General features: G+C 38.5%; 3 protein-coding genes across 8 annotated transcripts; 1 reads left to right on the top strand and 2 right to left on the bottom strand.

Annotated features, from left to right (window-relative positions):
- The first annotated feature begins 3,571 nt into the window (after positions 1 to 3,571).
- Positions 3,572 to 6,168, top strand: LOC133708726 (uncharacterized). The gene is made up of 2 exons (XM_062134231.1): positions 3,572 to 4,030; positions 4,642 to 6,168. The coding sequence occupies exons 1-2, from the start codon at positions 3,950 to 3,952 to the stop codon at positions 5,737 to 5,739; spliced, it is 1,179 nt and encodes a 392-aa protein (XP_061990215.1). The 5' UTR covers positions 3,572 to 3,949; the 3' UTR covers positions 5,740 to 6,168.
- A 6,505-nt stretch (positions 6,169 to 12,673) lies between these two features.
- Positions 12,674 to 15,044, bottom strand: LOC133710624 (probable E3 ubiquitin-protein ligase XERICO). Its single transcript, XM_062136739.1, has one exon. The coding sequence runs from the start codon at positions 14,930 to 14,932 to the stop codon at positions 14,525 to 14,527; it is 408 nt and encodes a 135-aa protein (XP_061992723.1). The 5' UTR covers positions 14,933 to 15,044; the 3' UTR covers positions 12,674 to 14,524.
- Positions 15,045 to 16,491: 1,447 nt separating this feature from the next.
- On the bottom strand, positions 16,492 to 22,064 carry LOC133709480 (uncharacterized). 6 transcript variants are annotated; one of them, XM_062135243.1, is made up of 15 exons: positions 21,682 to 22,064; positions 20,269 to 20,428; positions 20,023 to 20,134; positions 19,802 to 19,942; positions 19,142 to 19,246; positions 18,516 to 18,599; positions 18,326 to 18,441; positions 18,134 to 18,235; positions 17,933 to 18,046; positions 17,778 to 17,834; positions 17,590 to 17,656; positions 17,398 to 17,451; positions 17,215 to 17,289; positions 17,079 to 17,114; positions 16,492 to 16,900 (listed from the first exon to the last, which is right to left on the bottom strand). In XM_062135243.1, exons 2-15 carry the CDS (start codon positions 20,286 to 20,288, stop codon positions 16,790 to 16,792), a joined length of 1,194 nt encoding a protein of 397 aa, XP_061991227.1. In that variant the 5' UTR covers positions 20,289 to 20,428; positions 21,682 to 22,064; the 3' UTR covers positions 16,492 to 16,789. The 6 variants fall into 6 exon arrangements, with proteins under 6 accessions (XP_061991227.1, XP_061991226.1, XP_061991230.1 ...); XM_062135242.1 differs by having other exon boundaries at positions 20,269 to 20,355; XM_062135246.1 differs by lacking the exon at positions 21,682 to 22,064 and adding an exon at positions 20,877 to 21,132 and having other exon boundaries at positions 20,269 to 20,355.
- Between the last annotated feature and the right edge of the window lie 2,741 nt (positions 22,065 to 24,805).

Genomic DNA, 24,805 nt, shown 5'->3' with positions numbered 1-24,805 from the left:
CACTTTGTTCTTCCTCGCCTTTATCCGCCCAACTTAGCTTAGCTTACCTTTGCTTAGCTTGTATACAATGATGTCTTTCGACACTTTTCAGCTGACTAAAACCCTTTTAATTATGATTTAGCTCATCAACTAACCCTTTTTCTTTTCCCTGGAAAAGTGTCTATATGTCTGTCTTCCTAAAGACTGAAAAGGAAGATGCAAGAAAGCCATGAAAGAATAATATACAGCACATGCCTTCTTGTTGGAAAGCCAAGCCATGCATAAAGCTGTTTGCCGTGCTCAATTTTTCTTAGTTTTCTCTTATGCAACAGGAACACGAAGAGAGAATTCCCTAATACAATTGGAATTTAGAAAGATCTCGATCGAAGTTAAAATATTGATCCGGCAAGAAATTAGCTTCTCAAGAGACCGAGTAATGAAACGATAATCTAGTCAAATAATTAATGAAAAGAAAATAAGAAACATATAATAATTTATCATACTTAATTTGTTGCTTCAGGATATGGGACATTATTAAACTTAATATCGATAACCCGATACTAACTAGTCCGGTATAGCTCAAAACAAAGTTAACTGAACGAAAGTCTGAAACCAATCTTCGATCATAAGAACCCAGGTTAATAAAACCAACAGAGTATGTCAATACTAATAGAAACAAAACTTCTGTGTTTCCCACTTCAAATGATACCAGAAAATAATCAAATGCATGTAACAAGAACAAGTCGATCGATGGTGTGGCCAGGTATCTTCCTTTGGTTTTCCCGTCAATCAAACTTGAGCCAACTGTTAGAGAGGCTATTAAATTTTATTTCCACTACAAGTCAGACGTGCCAAAGCCAAAAATATCAAGAACAAGTCTGTAGTTGACGTTGAGTCGTGAGTCATAAGTCGTCGCTTCGATCACGCTCCATTACTCCCAGAGTCTGAATTGACCTTAAGCTTGGGTCAAGTCGTCACTGCTCTATATAGTTACTTAATTTTATTTTTTTAACAGTGATCTGTTACTTTCACAATCTAGTAATTAAACCATTGTAGTTGTCAGCTAGCTGCTTTCATGGCCACAGATGGCAGATTCTGAGTCTGCGCCAAGACTTTCAAGTATGGAAATTCATACAGAATTACAGATATTAAAATCCAAATCGAAGAGAAAGGAAATGGGGAGGAAATGCCCTAGAAAGCTCCAGCTCCATTTTGGCTTATATACGCAATCGAATATGGATGCTCCGATCGACATCCTGGGAGATATATAGGTAGCAACTGATAAGGTAGTAACTGATCGATGGTATATGGATTAGGATTTAAACACATGGAGAAGTGGAGGTGGTTATTAAACACATGGAGAAGTGGAGGTGGTTATTTCGATTACATCTACAGGTTTATCCATTACGTGTATATAGCATGCACTTCATGGTTGACCAGTCTTAATTCTAGGAAGGAATTGTTCCAACTTCGAACAAACCAGTACTCGTTTTCGAAGGGGCGCTTTCTTCTTTAATCTTTTGGCAATAGAAGAGGTAATTTGAGGGGGAGAGAGCGATTGCACACTAATTTACTATACTGTTCTAGCTTGGTTAATTTAGGATTTAGAATAAAGCAATTTTGTAAATAATTTATTCTCACGCAATTAATAAGAGATCGAAACATTAAGACTGGTATTTGAACTGAAATTTATTCGAGCGAGTTTTCATTTGAATTCTATTTCATATGAGTTTACAGTTTACTCATAACTCAATAGGATATTATTCTTTTGTAAAATGAGGATTTTTAATTATAGTTGTTAAAAACATTTGAGTTTGATCCAATTTACTCAACTTCACTATGGTTTTGAAAGAAACTTTTTTTTTTTTTTTTTGAAAATGGTTGATTTTATTAATAATCAATCCATGATAGACAGACCATAATCTAACAGAACTTATATAAGAAATTTCGGGACAAATCAGATAACCTATCTAAGCCACAACTAAACTCATTAATATCCAAATGGACGTTCACTAAACAACAAGTCTAATATAAGCAAGAGTAATCTCACTCTCTAAGCTTAACTATTCAATTAACAAAAGAATGTCATTAATTACTTCCATCCCATTATCGAATGGGATCCAAAAGAAAAATAATAAGAGTTCAATCTCATGAAGGAATTTCGTAACAGACATGTACCTAAAGTGAAACAATAAACTACCTAATGAAAATAGAGAACATAAAAGGAATAAGATGACAATGATAATGGAGTTGGACTCGTTACATGTGATTGAACCAGTCATAGAAAGAAAAGTATACTGAAAATCGCAACTTTAGGTGACCCCTTCACCAGAATCACCACCATTCAAGCATATTCATCCACCCATATAGATCACAGAACACACAATTGAAAAAGAGAGAGGAGCAATACAATAATGAAGAAGACTTAACAGAGTTGATCAATTTAATTAATTGCTAGAAAATAATTTGAGTAACACAATGAATGTACAATGATTATAACCCATGTGCTTCTCTGGAATCAATAGAAGCAAGCATCTAAATTATGTAACCCTCGAGTCCTCAACCACAACATTTTATTTGGCCACCACCCACCATCTTTCTCTACCCTCCCTCCGTCTTCTCTTCCAATGCAGAACCTAATCTCCCAAACCTCATGGTGGGATCCCACACGATTCCCCTCAAATACCACCCTTGACCTTTTCTATTAATTTATTCCTTCTTTTCTTTGCTTAATCAAACTCATTTTAATTCACATTCCAAATCAACTTTGTACTCATTTTGATTTGGTATGAGTTTGTGCTAAAAGTTAAAATATAAAGACAATGTGAAATGCGGAGTAACACGTTGAGTGAAATAATGTCGTATCATATTCGTATTAACATCTACTATTTTTAACGAATTTGAGTTAAGTAAAGATATCAACCATGAGTCCGTTTAAGTTGATCAAGAATCTCAACTACTCTTGATGACTCGAACTCCCGTATTACATCACTCACAATAATCACTCGATCAAGTTCATATTTGAGTTAAATTCGCCATTGACATCTACTGCCTTTACCGAGTTTGAGTTGATTAAGGATCTGCAGTTTGAGTCATCAACTATCCCTAAATCCCTAATGACCCGTACTCCTGTTATAGTAATTACTAATGGTTTTGTAAACCCTACTCAATAGAAAGAAGTAAGAACTACTAAACTCGGTTTAACAGTTTAACCCCAATGTAATTAGTAACGGCAAAGCGTAGCCCAAAAATACCGTCGACCTAGAAATACACGTCACAAAAATAAGAAAAGCGAAGGGGACACTTCCACGTGTCGGGGACCTTGGCTGGAATTACGCAAAAATTCCCACCAATTGTCAGGAGGAGACGACACATGGTCATGGCGTTACTTAATGTCTTGAGCCAGTCCTCCCTCGACCGCGTTGGGCCCCCACCACGCCAGACCCAGCCAAAGCCGTTTCTTCCCACATTATCGAAATGCCCATTCTGCCCCTGGGACACGGCTCCCCACGCGAGAGGGCATTACCGTAAAAGGGGACACGTCTGGGTTGTGTGTGTGTGTGTGGGTGGGGTAGAGGACAAGCGAAACGGCTCCATTTTGTAGGTGGTGAGAGAGAGAGAGAGAGAGAGAGAGAGAGAGGTGTTGCGTTGTGTTGACAACTGCCACCCAATACCAGAGTGGCCACAGCCCAACAACAACAACATCAACAAAAGCCTTTACCTTTCCCCTCTAACGTTCGTTCTCTTATTCTCTCCTTCCGGTTCTCCTCGATCAGCAAAAACCCAAACCCCAAAAACGTTTCAAACTCTCTCTCTCTCTCTCTGATCTAAAGTCTCAGATAAAGGATTCAGCTTTACCCGCTTCCGCGGCGCCTTCTTTCTCAGTCTCTGGAGATCTCGGCAGAACTGAATCGGAGCCGGAATCTGGTTTCGGGCGCCGAGCATTTGGATAATTTGATCGATCTAAAGAATGTGGTGGATGATGGGTGAAGGAGGAGGTCCTTACTGCTCTAAGAAGACTGACGATTACTGCGCTGATGTTTGTGGCCAGGTATACCCCTCTCTTTTTTCTGCCCTCGATTGCTCCGATAATGTAGTCGCAATGGGATTATGAGCATCTGCTGATTTGTGTTTTAAGGCTATGAACTGACTAGGATCAATTTTATCATATTTTGATGAGCCACAAAACGTGTTTCTGTGGCTCTCATCAGATATTCCAGTGTTTGGTTATCAGATCAGAGAAAAAGATAAAAAAAAAAAACCTGCCTTTCTCTTTGGTATGTAATTCTCTATTGGAAAATCATGGAATTTTTCACCTTTATTCTCTTTGGTTGTTTGATTAGTCCTATGACTCATTTGGGCATAGTTTTATTTCAAATGTTTTTCTTGGTGCACCATTAAGTTTTCTGTATCTGGTATCATCGGCCTCCCCAGTGCCACCGGTTTGGTTGTCGGCTCAACTAAGTGAATATTATTGTAGCTTTCACCTTTTTTTACACAATTCCCATCTTCTTTTGGTTCCTGGGAAAAAGTCAGGGTAAACCTATAGAAATACTGCTATAACAAACTATCGTTGAATCTGAATAATTGAAAGCTCTATGAATTTTTTGATCGGTGAATCTCTTGGTTTCTCATCTCTGTGGGTCCTTTGCTACTTTGCAGGAATCAGGTAGACTATTAAGCATGTCAAGAGTCCGCTGCATTCTCCGTGGATTTGATATAAGAGCTCTCATCCTTCTCATTATGCTTATTCCGACATGCATCTTTGGCATATATGCGCATGGACAGAAGATCTCATACTTCTTGCGGCCACTATGGGAATCACCACCCAAACCTTTCCATGATATCCCACACTACTATCACGAGAATGTGTCAATGGAGAACCTCTGCAAACTTCACGGTTGGGGCATCCGCGAGTACCCTAGGCGTGTCTATGATGCTGTGTTGTTCAGTAATGAGATGGACATCCTTACAATACGATGGAAAGAATTGTATCCCTACATAACGAAATTTGTTCTCCTGGAGTCAAATTCAACATTTTCTGGAATTTTCAAGCCTCTGCATTTTGCAAAGAATCGGGAGCAGTTCGATTTTGTTGAACCCCGGTTGGAATATGCGACAGTTGGAAGAACAGCCAAGAAAGGGGACAACCCATTTGTTGAGGAGGCATATCAGCGGCTACAATTGGACAACCTTCTCAAACTAGCTGGTATTACTGACGACGACTTGTTGATAATGTCGGATGTTGATGAGATCCCAAGCAGACACACTATCAATCTCCTGAGGTGGTGTGATGATATTCCTGAAGTCCTTCATCTTCGGCTGAAGAACTATCTTTATTCCTTTGAGTTTCTTGTGGACAATAACAGTTGGAGGGCCTCAGTACACAGGTATCGAGAGAATGTGACCAAATATGCGCATTTTCGCCAGACAGATGACGTCCTGGCAGATGCAGGGTGGCATTGCAGCTTTTGTTTTCGCAAAATCAGTGAGTTCATATTTAAGATGAAGGCATACAGCCACAATGATCGTATCAGATTTAATAAGTATCTCAACCCTAAAAGAGTTCAGGAAGTAATCTGCAACGGAGACGATCTGTTTGATATGCTTCCAGAAGAGTACACATTCAAGGAAATCATCGGCAAAATGGGCCCTATTCCTCATTCCTACTCAGCTGTTCATCTCCCATCCTATCTGTTGGAGAATGCAGAGAAGTATAAATTCTTGTTGCCTGGGAATTGCAGAAGAGATAGGGAGTGAGCTTATCTTTCCAGTAAGTTTTTGATGTCTGCTGTAAAGATAGTTGGTCATGCAGCTTCTGTGACTCCTCATGATGGGTTCAACCGAACAACGATGACTGTGGTGTATCGCTGACATAGCTGTCCCTCATTCTCAGCTACATTTATATCTCATTCTTTGGAAATGTTTTGGCCTTTTGGGTCTGGACAGACTTCTGGGTATTTAGGGTAATGTTGTGTACATAACTTTTACTGGAGTTCTGTTTAGTATAAGGTGGAGCATGCCTATCTACTGGAATGGAAGCTGCGCTTGAATCAGTAGTCACAAGTCTTATGTTCTCTTAGCTTTGGGATTGCATGCTTCCTGGATATACTGAAATTATAAGTACAAGGGTGCCTCCCCTTGTTGGGAAATTTTGCTTATGAGATAATATTCGTTTATGCGGTGAAACTGACTTTCTTTGTGACTATCTGAATTGCTCTTAGATCTTTTGTTTGATCAAATTGCATAATATATAGTGCAGTCTGTGCGACTTTTCCAGTGTTATGTTCATCTTGTCATGTCTTTGTTTAGCAATAGTTAACCTTGCATAACTAGTATAAACCATAAAACATACATTCAAGACTAAATCTGGCATTTTAAGTTTTATACTAATACATGTGGGAAATCCAGGGAACGCAGAAATTGCTGCTCAACTTCAAACATAGTTTTGAAATTTTGCTCTCAATCGCAGTCTGAGATTATTTTTATCACCTGTTTATTTCAACTTTGGCACCGTCTTGTTATCTCAATCTTTTATTTCATTTTCACGTATGATTTTGTCGGGAAGAGATGGAGATTGTTTCAATGATGAACCTGTAAACTATGGTTTGTTTAATACAGAGCGATACGAAAGATAAATTCTTGTGCACATGAAGCTGTGTACTGAAGTATGCATAAAATACAGCAATATGGGGTTTTTTATTCACTGCCAATCTGTCGCTGATTCGCTGTAGTATTTTGGCCTATTCTCTGGTTTCGACAAATCAGATTAACTTGTGGTAATCTCAACATTGTAGCATAGTTTATTTTGATGAGCATAAGACATAAACTGGACTGCAGGACTGAGACACAGCATGAGTACTAAAATATCAATGACAATACCAACAATAGATCTGTAGCAGTCTCACTCTCAAAACATTGATAACTTCACTCCTTTTGTTACTTCAGTCAAAGTTAATTGAGAATAAAAGATCTTGAGAGAAAAAAATGAGAATCATATCCGTTTTTCGTATCATTAATGTTTCTTATCCCTTCAAAGTTGGGATTCCAGAATAAAGTCATACAGGCATAGAAATGGCACAGATACATACTTGGAGTTTCATGTATATGCTAGTCTTATTCATACACTATCAATATCCGGATACGAGATGCAGTCTTATCTAGTTAGTAGTTGCATTCACATTATGATTGATGAAGCCTATAAAATGCACCCCTCAACATGAAGAGAGACATCCCAGAAAACCCAACATATACAGAGCAACATGCGTCTCGCCTTCGGGTTTGACCAGCAGAGCTATAGTGTGCACCAAGGGGCTCAACACCAGAGCTACTCCATGCACCAGGAGGAGGCTTGGCACTCAAACAATGAGTATCACAATTCCCATATTTCAGGTGTGAAAATTGCTTCTGCAGCTGCTTCTATATGCTTTGATTCTGAGTTTTCGAAACACAATGCATTGTTTAATGGAAGCCATGCTACGAATGATGGCTGGCTTGGCCAAAACATGCACCAAAAGCAAAGTAATGGATGGTCTGGCTCTGGCACAAGTTGTACTAGTTACTATAACCATTCTGCTTCTGGCGCTGGCTCTAGTGGCAAAAAGTGCTTGCCTGCAATAACTGTTCTCAATGCTTCACAATTCTCAAATGGTGGTGCTATGTTCAATATTGCATCAATGCAAAATGCTAGTGGATCATATGAAACTATCCAGGAGGTGAAATATGTTCCGGCTGCAACAATGAGAGTGCAGGAAGTGAGATACGAGCGCAGTAGTGCCAATTGGGACAGCCATGAGGATGATGGCCTCCAGCATTGCATAATGGGTACCGGAATGTTGAGTGGATTTCAAAGGGTAGAGCCTAAAAGGAGAGATTTTTGCCATCAAATTAGGCGTGCTTGGTGTTAAGTAGTGACTACTTAAGAAGTCGGTCCAAGACACCAAGTGCATCCTCTACTACAATATGTACTGCTCAGTTACTCTTTTCTTTGCTGCGTAGTACTTATCAAATCAAAGACTAAGAACACATGTTGATAACTCCAATTTTTATATTTTCATCATCGTTTGGGTGTGAGTAGGCCACATATAGCTTTTTTCCATTTTTTATTTTATTTTATTTTTTTATATAAAGGCTTGGATTCCTTACCTATCCTTCCTATCCTCTTATATTAAGAAAAGAAATGAGGGGGATCAAAATGAAAACCTCCCAAATAAATCAGAAAAAGCAAACATGGAACTAACAAAAATGAAAGTTCGAAAAACCCAAATGGTCTCTGTTACAGTGTGCAAGTATGAAGGGTGGAGCAGAGTCCCACCAAACCAAGCTTGTAGAAGTAGTACCAAAATTCGCTAATGCATTAGTAACTTGATCACCTTCCTGAAATATGTGAGATGGGTGGAAATTCATTTGAGAATATGCGATACAAGCAATTGTGTCATTCGATGTGAAACATGCATCCAAGGAACTAAATTAGGATTGTGAAGAAAGTCTGCTTCTAGTCTCTAACTGTAACAAACCCTCACCCAGAATATTAGAAAATAATTTGGTATCATCTTGTTATTGAAAACATATGAGAAGAAACCAAACGATCAAATCTTACACCTTATTGAGGCCAGAATAATTTTACCTATGTTGATCTCAAGGAAAAGCTGGCCATTGGAGTCATTAACAACATCAACAAGCTCCCTTCACAGAGCTGCAATCGGTACGATAATTGACTTGATAATTAATCGAAACCTATCTATGGCCGTGCTATGTTGCTTGTTGGTGATCTAAAGAAAGAGTCGAAACAACTACGACAAAGGAAGAGAGAGAAAGAGAGGACTTCTCAAGAGGGTTCTAGAGAGACTAAGAGAGATGGGGATGCTGCCTCCTCCATATGATTTTGGATATTTATAGTTTTATACTCAAAAAGTCAAAATGACCCAAGATGTACGGTCCAGATCAACCAATGCTAGGATGGACGACCCAAATTGCTCCATCTTAAATTTTGATTAATTTCCATACTTTTTAATTAAATTATTATTATTTTTGTTATTATAGTATATATCCCGAGTGCTTGGAAAATTCTCCAAAATTTCTACAAACTCGAAGTAACGTGAACTTAAAGATTGATATTTGAATTTGGACTAAATTAAAAAAAAACAAATTAAAAAATTTTTTTTAGGGAAATTTTTACATGACAAATGGGTGACTCCGAAATTCGGTACATTTTCTTTCAAACAAATCAAAACGGTACATGAATTTCAAAACCTGACACACTTTTAGTATACCGCGTCACTAACACCGTTAATCTTATGTAATTATTCATTTTTCAAAGGGTAATTCAGTATTTTCCTCTCTCTCTCTCTCGCTGAAACAAACTAGCTAGCAGCCTAGCACTTTTCATCTTCCCGACCTAGCATCAACCCATTGGCCGGCGGCACCAAGCAGCACCGTCGCTGCTCCGCTTTGCCTGGGTCCTGATCCATAGTGCACTTCATCCCAAACGCCTCCCTTCTCCCACACCACCGGTCTCAACACTCCACCCACAGCCACCCACAAATCTACCATGGTCAACACCAAACCTCAAGCCATACGCCAAATCGCCGCCAACCACTAACCAATCGATCCATTAATATCGTCCCCTCTTCCCCTAACGACGACATGTCCCTGCCCAGACCCGAGGATGATCCCGTGCCTCTCCGATCTAAAACCCATTCTAAAACCAATACCCATTCTCCTAAAAAGAAAAATAATTCTGACGGCAGCTCCAACGGCTAAGAATAGCGGGTAAACCTCAGGCCTCAACCACCGGGAAGCCATTGACTGAAAATCATTTTCGTTGGGCGCGGTGCGGTTCGGTTAGGTTTAAGGCCCAAACCGCAACCAAACCGATTTTTTCGGTTGGCCTATATATCAAACCGCAACCGCATTACAAAATAGATGAACCGATTATTTCGGTTACACCATTTTTCAGTGCGGTGCGGGTCGGTTTCGGTTTGGACCGATTTATTAATTTCAACTAAAAAGAGAAGGTCAAAATCATGCTTATTTTTACCTAACAGTTTCAATAACGCATAAATAAATTTTGAATGCATTTAGAGTCCACACAAATTGACAAATGTCACCCAAATATCAAGCAACTTGCAGAAAGACCATATTTGAACACTTAACAAACCCATATATATATATATTTGAACACTTAACAAACCCATATATATATATATTTGAACACTTAACAAACCCATATATATATATATCAATGATCAAGCAAACATAGCAACTTATTACAAACTGAAAACCTAAACAAAAATGGATTTCTTATATATTAAAAACCAACATTTCCATCAATAGAGAAATAATAAATAAATAAAATGTAATTAAAACAAATTCGGTGCTGGTCGGTTTATGACCCGAAACCGCAACCGAACCGCTTTTATGCGGTTCGGTGCGGTGTGATCATGAAACGACACCGTTTTAGTTCGGTGCGGTTACCGAACCGCTTTTTTGGTGCGGTTCGGGTCGGTAACCGCATTTTCGGTACAAAGTGCCCACCCCTATGAAAATGAACGGAGAAAATTGGAGAGAGAAGTCTGGAAATGCGAAAAGAGACGGAGCTGAGCCACAAGTTCTGGGTTCTTACTTCTTTGTTAGAAGGTCAAAGCTTTTTGTGTTTTGGAGCTTATTAGCTATCAAAGTTTCTGACCTTTAACAGTTTTTAATGGGGAGAAGGGGTTTACTCCTTGGCCGGGTTTGCTGGGTTTGAATGGGGAGGGGGGAGAGACTCTTTACTGGGTTTGAACGGGACGAAAGAGAGAGAACAATACTTTTTTTTGTTTTTTTAATTTCTCTCTCTTCATTAATTATTAATATTAATAATCAATTAATATTAAATTAAGAAGTGACAGATTTGCGCTTTAAAAGTTTGACGGAAATCACATTAATTAACGGAGGATGTAACGGAGTGTATATATTTTGGGTCGAGATTTCAAGTTCATGTACTGAAATGATTTGTTTGAAACATAATGTATTGAAGTTCGGAGTCACCCATTTGTCATGTACTGTTGTTAATTTTTTTTTTTAATTTTTTTTTCTTAAGCATCTAGATAATATATATTCGTATATTTAATTTAAAAAATCGGATATTACACTAACCCAAGCTAGTTCAATGGCCTTGATGGCCGCCATCACTTCCGACGCAACTGAGCTAGGAATTTCAAGATTAGTAGAGAAAGCACCAAGAACATGACCCTTGTAATCTCAAAAAACTACATCATATCCCCCCACATTAGAACCAAGCTTCCAAGCACCATCAGAGTTAATTTTAATCCAACCACAAGGTGGTGGATGCCAATTGACCTCAATTGTCCTAAGAGCACAGTGAGGCCACATATAGCTTCATCATTGTTTGCATTAGAACTTTAGAAGTACTAGTAAGTTACACTGATGACACGTTTACTTACTTGGAATGAAAAATAATTATGAATAAGAGACAACTGGAATGAGATAAGAAAGGAATCAGTATTGATTCCGGAGAATTTGATTCCTAAACCCATCTCCCTCCTTCGTAATCAAATTCCTGAGTATTCAGGAATCAATTCCTGACAACGAGGTGAGACCTATACCCATTCCGATTCATTCATGTGTTAGTAAACGCGTGAATACTTTTAACCTGAATTATTCCGATTCCTTTTTGGGTTGGGTTTGTGCATAGCTAGGTATGCTAACTGGGTTGGGCCATGCCATTAGCACATATAGCATAGTTTCCCTCAAAAACTAAAACTTCATCATGATGTGAATTGATTTTTTATTTTATTTTTAAACACCCTCATTTCAGATTATTTGCAATATTTCAAGGACTTTATAGACCCTGAGATCAATCTGCTGGGGGCCACACGACCAACAAGGCATTGCAGCCTCTTTTGCTGTCATGTTTATAAATTAAAACTAGACTCCAAACACACCCTATGAGTGTGGATAATTACGTGAGAAGTTATTCCACAGAATGTGGAGAAAATTGCTGCACATATTTTGTTTTTGATTTTTGATATTTTTTGTTAAATTTTTTTTGTTTTTCTTTTATTTGTGAATTTACCATTTTGTCTTTCTCAAATATTTCAGTTCAAATGTTTTTTAATATTTGAGGGATATTTTGGTAAAGTTTTTATGTTTTGGCTGACAAACTCTCTTCTCTTAATAATAATATAGATTAAGTAATATATATCACTAATTGATGTGAATTGAAAACAATACCCATAAAACTATAGCTTCTTGATTAGATTAAAAGTCAGTCAGCCATATTCCTCAAACTGTGCTCGGTCGATGGGGCTAAGACTATCTTTTTTAGAGAGAGAAGGTCTCGCCTCTCTCTAGAAAGCAGAAACCCCAAACAGTAACCATTCGCCCCCCCCCCCCTCTGAGCTTAGATCTAGATCCGCTCCGGCGAGATCTAGATTGAAGGCTTTGTGAGGGAGGGTGGTTTCCCTGTCCGGACACATGTCCCAGCCGTGTTTCCTTCTGTGTTTAATTTCAGTTCACCCAATCCAAACCTTGCTTTCTCTCATCCTAATCACCAGATCTGAGACCCTCCTCCATCCTACTACCTTCCACCACCCCACCGTCCTCCTCCACCGTCGAAGCTTCCTCGTGGATAACCGATTGCTTGTTCCTCCCTTCCTTTCCTTGGGTGGTTGTCTAGTTTACCGATTTGTTCGGCAGTTGTCACAAGCAATCACATGGTTCAAGCCCCGTGACAGGCGTGAGGCTGGGATCTCCTTCACGAGAACCCAAACCTCTTCGGACCGGGGAAAAAGAAATGGATATGGCATCCGGAAATCCATTGATTGGCGTCGGCGAAACACCTCCACCCCTCTCTGTCGGTGGTTCTCTGATCTGGCTGAGGAAGATGAAGATTGCAGTTTTTGGGCTGGGCTTTGTCTCCCCTTTGTGGGATCTTGTTCATGTTTTAGGCTTATGCTGCTTGCCCTTTTGGGCTTAGTGTCTTTGGCCCTTTTGGACGGTGTGTATTATGCTGGGCTTGTTGCCTTTAATTAATGCATTTTACAATTTGATCCAAAAAAAAAAAAAACTGTACCCAGTCGTATGAATAATATCCGAATTTCGTTTTAGATATTCCATTCCAAAAGTTCCCAAGTTGATTTGAAATATCTTAAGCCGCAGTATCAATATTCTAGCTTTTATAATCAGATGGTTTACATCTCATTAGAACCATTCGATTCTTTTTCTTTATGAGATTCTTTAGACCACCAAGCTCCGGAAAGAGAGCATTAGATTCAATCTTATCGTACAGGAATCTAATGCAGCTCAAATTTCAAATCAACTCACTACCCACGTTTTTTCATTTTCCATATCTCTATATAAGTCCTCGAGCACTCTTTAACCAAACAAAAGCATAATTGAGAACTACTACTTGTAGAAAAGAAAATCATGTCCTTCAATAGTTCATCAAATGAGTTCCAGTACTTTGCATCTGCAGTTCAGGAACCTATGCCTAATAGGGCACCTGCTACCACCAACTCCCATCACCGCCAAAAACACCATGTTAGGTTCAGCAATGAGGAGCGCGTATTCGAGGCACCGAGGAGGCCACAGACTGTGACGCAGTATGAAGATGTTGATGGTGAAGCTGCTGCGTTTATCAATTTCGAGCACAAGAAATTCCAGATGAGGCAGATGACCATGTCAGATTACTGAGAATGGATAGTATAGATAACCCTTTATAGCCCTCAATAAGATTTTTACAGTTCAGGGTTGTGGGGTAAACTTGTGCCAAGTCACCAGCTATAAATAATGTCAAAGCCATTAGGTTGCTTTCAAATTTGTACCTCACAAGATTTGGTGTGTTATCAGTATTGTTCATGATTGCTTTTGAAATTGAGCTTAATTAAAAGTTTGTAATATGTTTTTTATTTTAGCAGCCACAATTTTAGACCACAATTGTAAGATGTTATGCCTTTGTAGATCAGAACCTTCCGAGTCTGTTGCTTACAAAACACAGCACGGGAAAAAAAAAAGGCAAGTTAATTTTTTTATAGTTCCCGTTGTGGAAACTGGAAAGAACTAATTGATTTGTTCTAACCCAATAAAGAAAAGCATCAAATTCATAAGCCTGTGTTTTCAAATGGTATCAGAATGATATCTCTTTCTGAAATGGCATATACCAAACATGCTGAAATCTTAAAGACATGTGCTCCACTTTGTTTGTTTAGTTACTTCAAAGACATAAACTTACCTTATCCTTGTATCAAGTACCCAACTTTGAGTTCCTCAGATTTGGAAGCAGAATCAGAAACCATACAAGTAGAAACTTTCCTTTATTGTTCATCTTCTCAACTGGTACTTATTTGTACACACAAAACAAAACCAAAGCAAGATTGTCAAAAGACGTCTCTCTATTAATCCTGCTAAAAAAAGCAACAGAAAAAAAAAAAAAAAAAAAAAAGGTACAGTGGAGGAACAGTTTAACTAGGACTCCAAAAACCTCAGCTTAATTCGGTAAAAAAAAAAAAAAAAAAAACAGAGCCTTGTTCTTGTTTCATCTATATTAGCAAACAGAGCGGCAAAGAGGGCAAGTGGTGTGGTCGTTGTCGAACCATTTCTCCAAGCAACCTTTGTGGAAGAAATGCTTGCAAGACAATTCACTAACCTCTTGCTCCGCTTCAAACCCACACAGACACACGCAACACTCCGCCATAGCCAATCTCCCTCCTCTCTTGCTTTTCCTGTGGCACAGCGACCTGTACCGGGCCACCGAGATTCTTCTCTCTCTCGCAACTTCCGGGTACTCATCTGCGTCCTCCTCTAGGGTCTGAGAAGCCACCACATTGGCGCCACTCATTACTTGGAACACGGATCTCACCATGTTCTTGAGTAGCGCCACCGACAGCACCGTGTTCATTACCAGCACCGGTAGCACGCCCTCCGATGCGCCGGGAAAGTTCGACAGACCCATTTACCACCTAATAATATCTCAAACCAGAGAAACCAAGTAGTTTTCAGCTCAAGTTAGGAAGAAGCAAAGCAGGTATATGGCTATATGCTTCCACAAGACAAAGCCCATGACCTAGTTTGGGCTTGTTGATAAATACCGGTGGGGAGTTTACCTTGGTCAGGAGGGTAACCTAACCATAGTTGGGGGTGCGAGGCAACACGTGGCGACACGTGTAAGGCTTTTGGGACGGACAGTGACTTTTGGTGGGGTGTAAAAGTGACGTTTTCACTGGGCGCTAAAAGGTTAGAACTTTGGAAAGGACACGTGTCGTGGGGACCTTGGGGACGGCGAATGAGGTGGCGCGTTGTGGCGGGTTTCGAGGCCTTTCAGCCAGGGAGTGGAAGTTTCTTGATTCCCGGAGGAAGTAGAGGAGCCGAGTAAGGCCAATGATTTTGAGGGATTGTACTAACAATAATAATAATTGGCCTCTGGAATCTCTTGGTAACTGGGTGCGCGTGGGGACCACGCTCCGGTCAGATTCATCGTCAGCACCGAAAAGGGTCCCGTCTCTTTTCACTCGGTGCACGGTGTTGGTGGCAGTGAGACATCATATTCACACCACAAATATGGGACAATGAAGTGCAACAAAAATGGTAGCTGGCTACGAGATTTTCTTACCGGATTTTAATGTTCTAGGATAGCTGTAATCGTACTCATCCCCTCCCTGCAGGTTACTTTCAAGTGGATTGGATATTTTTAGTTTCAGCGATTATATGTAACACACTACTAATTGTCTTATACGTAACTTTAAATTATAAATACATGAAGATTTAGAATCGCAATGAGTGATGAAAATAAGCTTAAAAGAGATGTGCAACGAACATAGTCAGAAATACCTCATGCACTCGTTCTTGCAGCCAAATATTTTTTTTTTTCTCTAAAACAATTCAAACTTTGAACCGCGGCCCATAAAGTGTAGGTAATTGAACCCAGAAGTTCATTACATTTCAAAATCGTGGTTTTGATTTGCAACCAGCTAAATTGATATCCCCTTTAGTTCATTTTTAGAGGGAGCACTTACAAGTTACAACTATAGTTGCGCAATGATACGCTCATGCACCTAAAATTTAGAATCTGTTATTATTCGTAATGTTTTTAGTTTTGATTGTGTAGAAATTTTTCCTTATAATTTATTTTCTTCAAGATCCCGAAAAGAAAAAAAGACAGCTTCCTTGTTCTAGATGTGTGTGCTGAAATTCTGTCTTTCTGAGTTGCTCAATAATTGGGCAGCTGAGCGGAAATACTAGTTTCAAAAGATCTTCAGTCTGCAGCATGTGAGTGATTCAGAAATCAGTAGTTCAGTACCAAGTACAGACCCATGATTTCAGTTTTGCCCCACTACATGGGACTATGGAAGTAGCTAGCATGATGAACCGTGACCACATTTGTAAGTTCTAACTTTGTAGCAATATGCTGTTTAAATCTGCTCTCCAGTAGTGTGCACACAAAGCCATGTGAAGGGCGAATCTCTACAGATCATGTCGAGGCTTCAAAAGACTGAAGCCTGAAGAAGACTCGTGTTTTTCCGGCAATGGCAAAAACGCCTTCTCTTAATACTAATTTTATTGGTCTTGTGTGTTATGTTTAAGAAGCATAACATCATCATACAGTAGTGATAATAATTATAGTAAAAACATGTTACACTCGATCATAGCAGATCTCTCTAACTACTGAAGTTCTAGAAGGGTTTGCCTCATCTTTGTGTTTTTAATCAATTAATGAATGACAGAACTTATAACGGATTTCTACTAGTATCTGTAAGTTCTAAGCACAACAGAGGTCATGGATGTGTACAGTCGCTGTGTCGTTGCTGCTCAGCTAGTGGGCGGTCGTCGAATTATACATCTCCATTGCTTTAAAATACGCACTTTCTGCATTTGCAACCCTCATCTGAAACATTGTCCATTCCTTTCTGCACCTTTCCCTCACCTGGCATTGGGATAAAAAGTGATATTAGCAAAACTTAACTGAAGAAGTTTCCTGCACCTTTTGGAATCGTTGCTGCTCACAAGGTAACCTTTTGCCAGTAATTGCTTATAGGGTATCACCCAATGGGTAAATGGCAAGACAATGACTAAAATTAAGAAGAATGAGAGGCTTCACATACCCCTTGCCATGGCGCTTTTCCACCTTGTGATTCACCCTGCCCAAGCCAAGAGATGAATTTAGCATTTCAATCAAATATGTATAGTTTGGTTACTGCAGAAATGTGAAGAGGACGATGGTGAAAATTTGCTTCTTACCTGACTACCGAGCGATGGAACAGTTTGATGAACAATCCACTGAGAATCTACAACTCCTATCTTCTCATGGGCAGGCTGTTTTCAAGAAAACATATTTGAATTATGACTTCAGATGAAATCCCAACAAGACAAACTAATGGTTGAAGAAACATCATAGAAACAGATTGGAGGTAGGTCACTCACCTCTACACATTTTCTAAGGGCAAAGTCAAGACCCCACCCGTGGACCAAGTCATTCTGCAATCCCAAAGTGTTGCCATAATAAGTTATAGAAAAGGAAACAGTATACCCCATAAAATTTAAACTAGCAAGCTGGCAAAATAATTGAGGACTAAAAGTGGTGATCATGAACAAGATTATGGTCACCAATCATACCTGAATCATATGCCACACACAGCGCCAGGCACTTCGGGAAAATACGGGAGCCATGATCTCAACGAACCTGAATCAAACAAAAGTGGCAACAAGAAATGATTATTAAACCAAATGAAAGACAAAAGAGGAATACACAAACAAAGCAAATATAAACAACAACAGCAACTAAAATATCTTTATGTTCTTACGCTGCACATGGAGGCAGATGTGGGTCAGTGCACCAGCCTGGTTTCTCCTCTGTTTGTCTAGAATAATTTTACGGACAAGGATTGCAAGGTTATTTCATAATTCATAAACTAAACTTCGAACGAGAAAGCTTTCAGCATAGGTCAGATAAGCTTACTTGTGAACTTCACGGTCACCTCTTCTCTTTGTCATCTGCCATGTCAATCCTTTGTTAGGTTCTAAACCAGGCTGCGAAATCTCCAAACCATGCTTCCTGACTAGCTTTATGTACCTGAAATTGGATTGAAAAGCAGCCACATTTAAGTTTTCAGTAAACTAACAAATACAACATAAAGTTACTCGGTAACCAAAGACTCACTCCTCAGCATTAAAATGCTCTACTCCGAGGTCTTCATCCCAGATAAATATGTAATCGTATGGGGCCACAATGTCAGGATGCAAAAATCGCTTGGCATACCACCTACGACAAAGATTCAGGAGTCATAAACCAGAAATATCCATTACATACATGCATTTTGAATTGCAGATAGGAGCTAGAAATCCTTCTTACCATTTAGTTTGCTTGCGAACACTAACATGTATAGCCCGCTTAGACCACTCAAGATCATCCCATTCAGTTGTTATCCCATCGTAATGGAAAAGAAGAATCGTAAAGTCCTCTGAAAACTGTGAGAGAACTGTATTTAGTTACCTATATCCACCTCAGAGAGAGATACAGAGAGAAAGAGAGGGATAGATACCTTTTTCACAGCTGCATCAATATTATTTTTCTGTTTGATACCCACAGTGAATGTCACAAGGTACCTAGGTTTGGTTGTTAAGTCCTGCAATTGCCAACCAAATTATAAGCCTTGTAGTTATGAGCTCCAAAATAAAAAAAAGACCATAACAGACATTTAAGAGTCACCAGCAGAGTTGTGAAACAAGTCTCAGACTAGAGAAAGTGAGAGACAATAGAAAATTATGTTGCAATGTCATTCTACCGTGCTCTAGAGGGAGAAATAAAAAATAGACACACAACGGCCTAGATGATGGACTTCTATTTTCACTGAAGTGACCATCACGAAAGTCAAAGTTTCACTACTTTTATATGAATTCCCACTGAACAAACATCCAACACATAACCTTCTAGGTTGTTTTAAACAGCCATTTTCCATTATTTCATTACGTCACCAAGTCATGTCATTCTAGTATCCAATACACAAAAACAGAAAAATCTGAAAGAAAAATTGTTATCTGGACATTAATTGGATTCAATGGAATCTACTAAGAAGATTGTCTCAAATATAGATTGGAGCATTGCAGGGGTTGTGGAAAGCTCAAATTGTAACTATGTTAATTGTATAAGTAAATGTAGAATTCACACCTCACTAGGCTTGCCCCATAATCTGCGCAAGTAGTAGTCTGACTCAGCTTCAACAATTCCTGGGGGTAGCATTTCTGCACCTCTAGGATTTGTGGGCACCCAAATCTACAGAAGAAAAAAAAGAAGGGGTACACTGAACATGAGAAGATGTAACTGTTAAGAGTCCGGATAAGCAATGACTTTCTGATGAAAAGTTGTCTCATAGGAACAGGACATTTTTGACTGTACAGGAAATGCTACTCATATCAAGGAAATATTAAGAAAAACAAGAACAATTTCTTATTGCTATAGCTCTTCCTAAAATTGCTTTAGTAATTAAAGGGTCCAATTGAAGAATCATGGTTATTAAACTATAATGTATGAAACTCGAGATAAATAATTTTCACTCACACACACACACATATTGCCAACAAGTCTGTCATAAGCTTCCAGGGAAGATGATCGACCAATCAATACTTTTTAGTCAGGTATTCTCCAGTTGAGATTGACCTAAAGTTAATTAATATATAACAAATATGCAAGAACCTCAAATGCACCTATAGATCAGTTCAGCAATTGTATTTTGAATGACCTTAGTGACACAATTCTCAATAACATCCAAGTTCCATAATGATGTAAAACCTCTCATCGTAGATTTCTGTTTGGGAAGAGAAGGTATACCTTCGATGTATCATTTCGTCTCTGATATTGAGTTGAGCTACTATTTTTCTTCACATAAGAATAAAAATCTGACATGCTTGATTTCCCTTTCTCATTGTATGATAGATCAACTGATGGAAGAAGGCTGGATGAGAGATTCAGCTGTCAAAGTTAACGCACATTAAATATGTTTCACCATCTCGATGAGGATGAAAATATAATAAACAAAAAACAATCCGCACCTTCGTTAATGACAATGTTGGAAAGGATACACCTATCAAGAATCCAAAAACTACTCCTACAAAAGTTGTCACAATAAGCCTCATTGTCTCATTTGGTTTTCTAGCAACCGCACTGCAGGCAACAAAATTCAAATGTTACAGAGAGTAAGTTGGAATTAAAGGCAAATTAGAACTCAAGAACAAAAGAATAAAAAAGCAAAAACAGTTGGCTCTTTTGAAGGGAAATAGGCTGCCATAAAATTTAACCTGCGTGAAAGGATTCCCATGTTATTTACAAGCTTCTGACTATAAATGCACGGAAAAAGGAACTGCAGGTAGCAAGCGATAGCTGATCTGCATTATTTAACAGGTTTGAGTTGGCAATTCCCCTTAAAAGAGATGATGACCCTCATGGAAGGAACAATACCTGGTTTGCGGTATAAACAGGAAGATAAGTTGGAATGCACTACTTTCAGGAATTCAAGCAAGATTCTATGACTCAGTACCACAGAAAATTATAAAAACGAAGAAATTTCAACTGAGAATGACTCGAATATCTGGGTTTTGACAAAACCATAAAGATAGATGGATTAACACTTGCAAGTCACAGCCCAAAGCTGCTAAGGTAACATTCTTCACAAGGTTAAGGAGATCTTTAAAGATGGAAACTCTGCATTTCTCTCAATAACAAATCCTCAGTTTTCACTCTGTTTGACATCGAGTTTGAGTGCACTAATTCAAGAATTTAAGCACGACTCTATGACACAGTACTACAAGAATTGCAACTACCAAAGAGCTGAGTATGATTCAAATATCTGTACGGACAAAACCATAAAATAAAATAAAATAAAATAAAAAAAAGGGATAGCTCTTACAACTCAAAACCCAAAGCTGCTAACCCACCACTATTGCTTATTCCATCACAAAGAGATCCCTTTAGGATGGAAACTCCATACCTCTCTTAATAACAACTACTCACTTTCCTCTCTCAGTCGGAAATCAACCTCACGGAATACAATGACCATTTAACAGCAGCAATTGCACACTCTGCACTCAAACCTATCAAGGTTAGGCCGCGTTCAAACACAATGTGATCAAAACCACAAGCAAGAAATCATGTGCTTATTCCTCGTCGCCTCTCCCGCTAGAAATCAATCACGTGCTTCCATTTGACAACTAGTCATCAGATACGCTCAGATACGCTCCCCTCCCTAGTTACGCAACGCATGTGCTCCGATTGAATTCACACCGAAACTTCAATCCTAAGCAACAAAGACCCGCCTCCCCACCAGACACACAAGCAGCAGCTGGGCTTGCTTAATCTCAAAGATAGAGACGAAAACCTAAACAATCCAACCACTAGCCTGCACCTCACATCATTAAGTATTTCGCGATCAAACGCATTTAGTAGCTTTAAAAAACAGAAAATCAACCTCCACGACAAGAATCGGAACCGAATCTCTACAAGGATCTAGCAGCTTCGAAAATAGCCAAATTAACAAACAAATTCTATGCATCGATTTGCTTAGAACGCCGGCAATCAGATTAAAATGACGAAAACAAAAAACAAAAAAAAAAATTGAAAATAAAGCTGAGCTGAGTAGAGAGAGCTACTGAACCTTTTGAGCAAAATCAAAATTAGAAACGTAATATTGAGAATCGGGGAAAACGAAAACGGACCTCATATGGATGAAGATCTGCAGGAGAGTCACGCGAAAAGGCAGCGGCGCGAATTCCAAAGAAGCTCGCCCAACAGACTAGGGTGATCTTTGAGAGGAACAAAAAGCGTGATAAGAAAACGCCGAAACTGCAAGAAGCGGTTTCAGTTGGTTCACAGCAAGAATGTGAATATTTGATGATGATGATGATCGATGATGATGAAGAAGAAGAAGAAGAAGAAGAAGAAGCTAGGGGGAGACTTGGATTGGACTAGGGAGGGAAACACAAGGGAGAGAAAATGGGGGAGGGAGGGTCTTAATATTTATCGGGGATGGATCTAAACAACAAAATTAAAACGGTTTTTTGGGGTTAGAAATTTCAAAAACAGGGGATTATTAGAACTTCGAACAGTCCATAATAGGTAAGCCACTTCTATTTATTATATTACATTAAATAGAAAATTGTTTTTCTTTTCTTTTTTTCTTTTTAATTTCACAGATTTTCTCAACTTTTTTACTGCTTTTGCTTTTTCGGCTATCTTGTTGTTTCTTCCTTTTTGCTGGTTTCGGTCTTGCTACTTTTCTTTTCAAGTAACTGTTTTGTGATCTCAAATTATCATGTGGGGCATTTTGAAGTAGTTATTTAGAATAATATAATCACGATATTTTTATAAAAGGTGAACATATACAAAAAATAAAAAAAAATTTAGATGAAGATTTGTTATGTGAATTAATTACATATGTTAATTTTTTATATTTTACCTCTAAGGGAAAATTAAATAGTATGGAAAACTGTCAAGTCAGTTATGATCTAATCATGGAAACTAATTTATGTCTCTATAAAAAAAAAAATTAGATGAAGACTTGTTATGTGAATTAATTACATATGTTAATTTTTTATATTTTTCCTCTTAAGGGAAAATTAAATAGTGTGAAAAACTGTCGAGTCAGTTATAACCTAATCATGGAAACTAATTTATGTCTCTAATTGACTGAAAATAAATTTTGGATATGATTACTTATCAGAAAAGACGAAATTTGAATGTATTGTTTGTTAAACATCACGATCCTCACAAACAATTTGACCTAATAAGTTCTTTATTTTGTGCTATGGAGAAAATTAAGATACTACTAGCTAGTTTCATAGGAAAAATGATTGGGAGTAAAACAACTGTTTATAAGCTACTTCAACATGTTAATTACTAAATCTTATTTCAAAATAGTAGGTCCCTACCACAAAAGATGTTTCCTGGTTTTGGGGTCAGAATCGCATCATCAACCCCAAGATCTAGCATAATATAGTAATTGTTTTTCTCTTATTCGCTAGTATTTTTCGACTCAAAGACATAAGCCATTTTTAAGCCCAAGTGCCTAGCACATCCAAATCTCAAACCTGGAACAATGGGCAAAAGGAATTGGAGAAAAATAAAAAATAAAAACTCAAAAGTTGTAAGTAAGAGCAAGTTCACCCGTTGGGTCACCGGGTCACCTACTATTCACTGCTTTTTAGTGTATATTTTCATTCTCTGGGTCACGAAATACACTGTGCTCGTGACCCAGGGCACGAAATACACTGTGCAGGTCACCATGGTGACCCAGAACACTGTACCAGGTGACCCAGGGCACGAAATACACTGTGCTCGTGACCTAGGGCACAAAATTAACACTAAAAAGTAGTGAATAGTGGGTGACCTGGTGACCCAACGGGTGAACTTGTCCTAATAGATGAATTTGAGAAATTAAATACTTGTAGTAACGAAAGATCACAAAATCACTGTTGTTGAGAAAAAAAATCTCATAATTTTACTTATATTTATTGAAATCACTAACGAAATACTAACATACCGCTAATTAAGGTGACATATGATACCTTGATCAAGAATCTCTAACAACATCAGAAAATTGAAGACTAAAGAAAGTCGTTGTGTCATTTTCGTGTCATTTAGGAAATAAATTTGAATTTAAGAAATTTCGGGTCATTAGGTCATGATAACATCCAATTAAGCCCTTGTCACTGGATTAAGGAAGCGGTAAGGTTTCAAAGACAACTTGACAAGTGACTCAATAAGATGAGGCTGGCTCTCAATCATTCTTGACTCTTCAACATTTTGAATTATTTAAATCGGACGACTAGGAGGCCACCACTAGGGGAGTATGACTATATGAGTACGGTAGTGCCCTCAAAATGCTCCAAAATATTCTCTTGACGCGCATCACACGGTGCAGAATAGTCAACGAGCCGTAAGCAACAATCCCCGACCATACGTCTGCTTGACTTTGACCCGGCCAAACTAAACCGAGATAGCTCCACGTGTCCCCGGCCAACCCCGCAAGGCCGCAATTAACGTTGGGAAGGGTTGGTACGAGTTGCCAAAGCCCAGAAGCTGCCACACATTTCCAACCATTTCGGTGCTTCCACGTGGCACGTGATGCTCAAAGGCCTGACTGGATTCGGGCCCACATTGGAAATTTCAGCAGGGACCCATAATGAGATGTCTAATTCCGATGGGCCAGGTGATTGGTCTGTGACCGTATACGAATACGTGTATGTATAGCGTATAGGGATTGAACATTCTTATTTCTTCTCCTTCTTGTCTTACCATCCGGCACTAGGCTAAGAACCCTATTTGGTATAATTGATAATGCGAAAAGATATTTTAGATCTACATCATTCAGATGTAAACAAAGTGCGTATGACAACTACATTTTGGTTAAGATGGATAAAGACAATGTAGGAAAAGTCTTTGTCTTCTTCATAAAGGTTAATTATATTACTCGGACTAACTTTATTCTTGCATAATCTTTTTTAATTTTCAGTTTAGCTTATAAGATCATTGTAATTGTTCATGGAGAATCACTTAAATGCTACATTTTCACAAATGAACTAAACGAAAACTAATTTAATCATATGAGTTTTATAAAAAAATAAATGCGTCAAATCGACATTGTAGAGGAAACTATATAAGAATTATTATAAAGTGTAATGTGTTAATTTACATATATTATAGATTCTAAGAATTGAACCTAACCTAACCAATTCCCTAAGAAATGAGATGTTTTAAGTGTGGGAAGGCCTACAACAATTTTAGGTGGTTGGGTGTACTATCCTTTGTCATGAATATGTTCAAAGTGTGAGTATGGCCCAA

Source organism: Rosa rugosa, chromosome 5 (genome assembly GCF_958449725.1).
Source record: "Rosa rugosa chromosome 5, drRosRugo1.1, whole genome shotgun sequence".
In the NCBI taxonomy this organism is placed as follows: Eukaryota; Viridiplantae; Streptophyta; class Magnoliopsida; order Rosales; family Rosaceae; genus Rosa; species Rosa rugosa.
Note: the sequence above shows the minus strand (reverse complement) of the source record. Positions and strands in the feature narration are given on the sequence as shown.

Bases quoted from the DNA above. Each gene is read 5' to 3' on its own strand.
- LOC133709480 (XM_062135242.1), bottom strand. The intron at 18,442-18,515 runs GTATCTATCCCT...GTTCTCTCACAG, and splicing joins TTGATGCAGCTGTGAAAAAG to TTTTCAGAGGACTTTACGAT. The intron at 18,236-18,325 runs GTAAGAAGGATT...TCTTTGTCGTAG, and splicing joins GTTCGCAAGCAAACTAAATG to GTGGTATGCCAAGCGATTTT.
- LOC133708726 (XM_062134231.1), top strand. From the start codon at position 3,950: ATGTGGTGGATGATGGGTGAAGGAGGAGGTCCTTACTGCTCTAAGAAG. The intron at 4,031-4,641 runs GTATACCCCTCT...GCTACTTTGCAG, and splicing joins GCGCTGATGTTTGTGGCCAG to GAATCAGGTAGACTATTAAG.
- LOC133710624 (XM_062136739.1), bottom strand. From the start codon at position 14,932: ATGGGTCTGTCGAACTTTCCCGGCGCATCGGAGGGCGTGCTACCGGTG.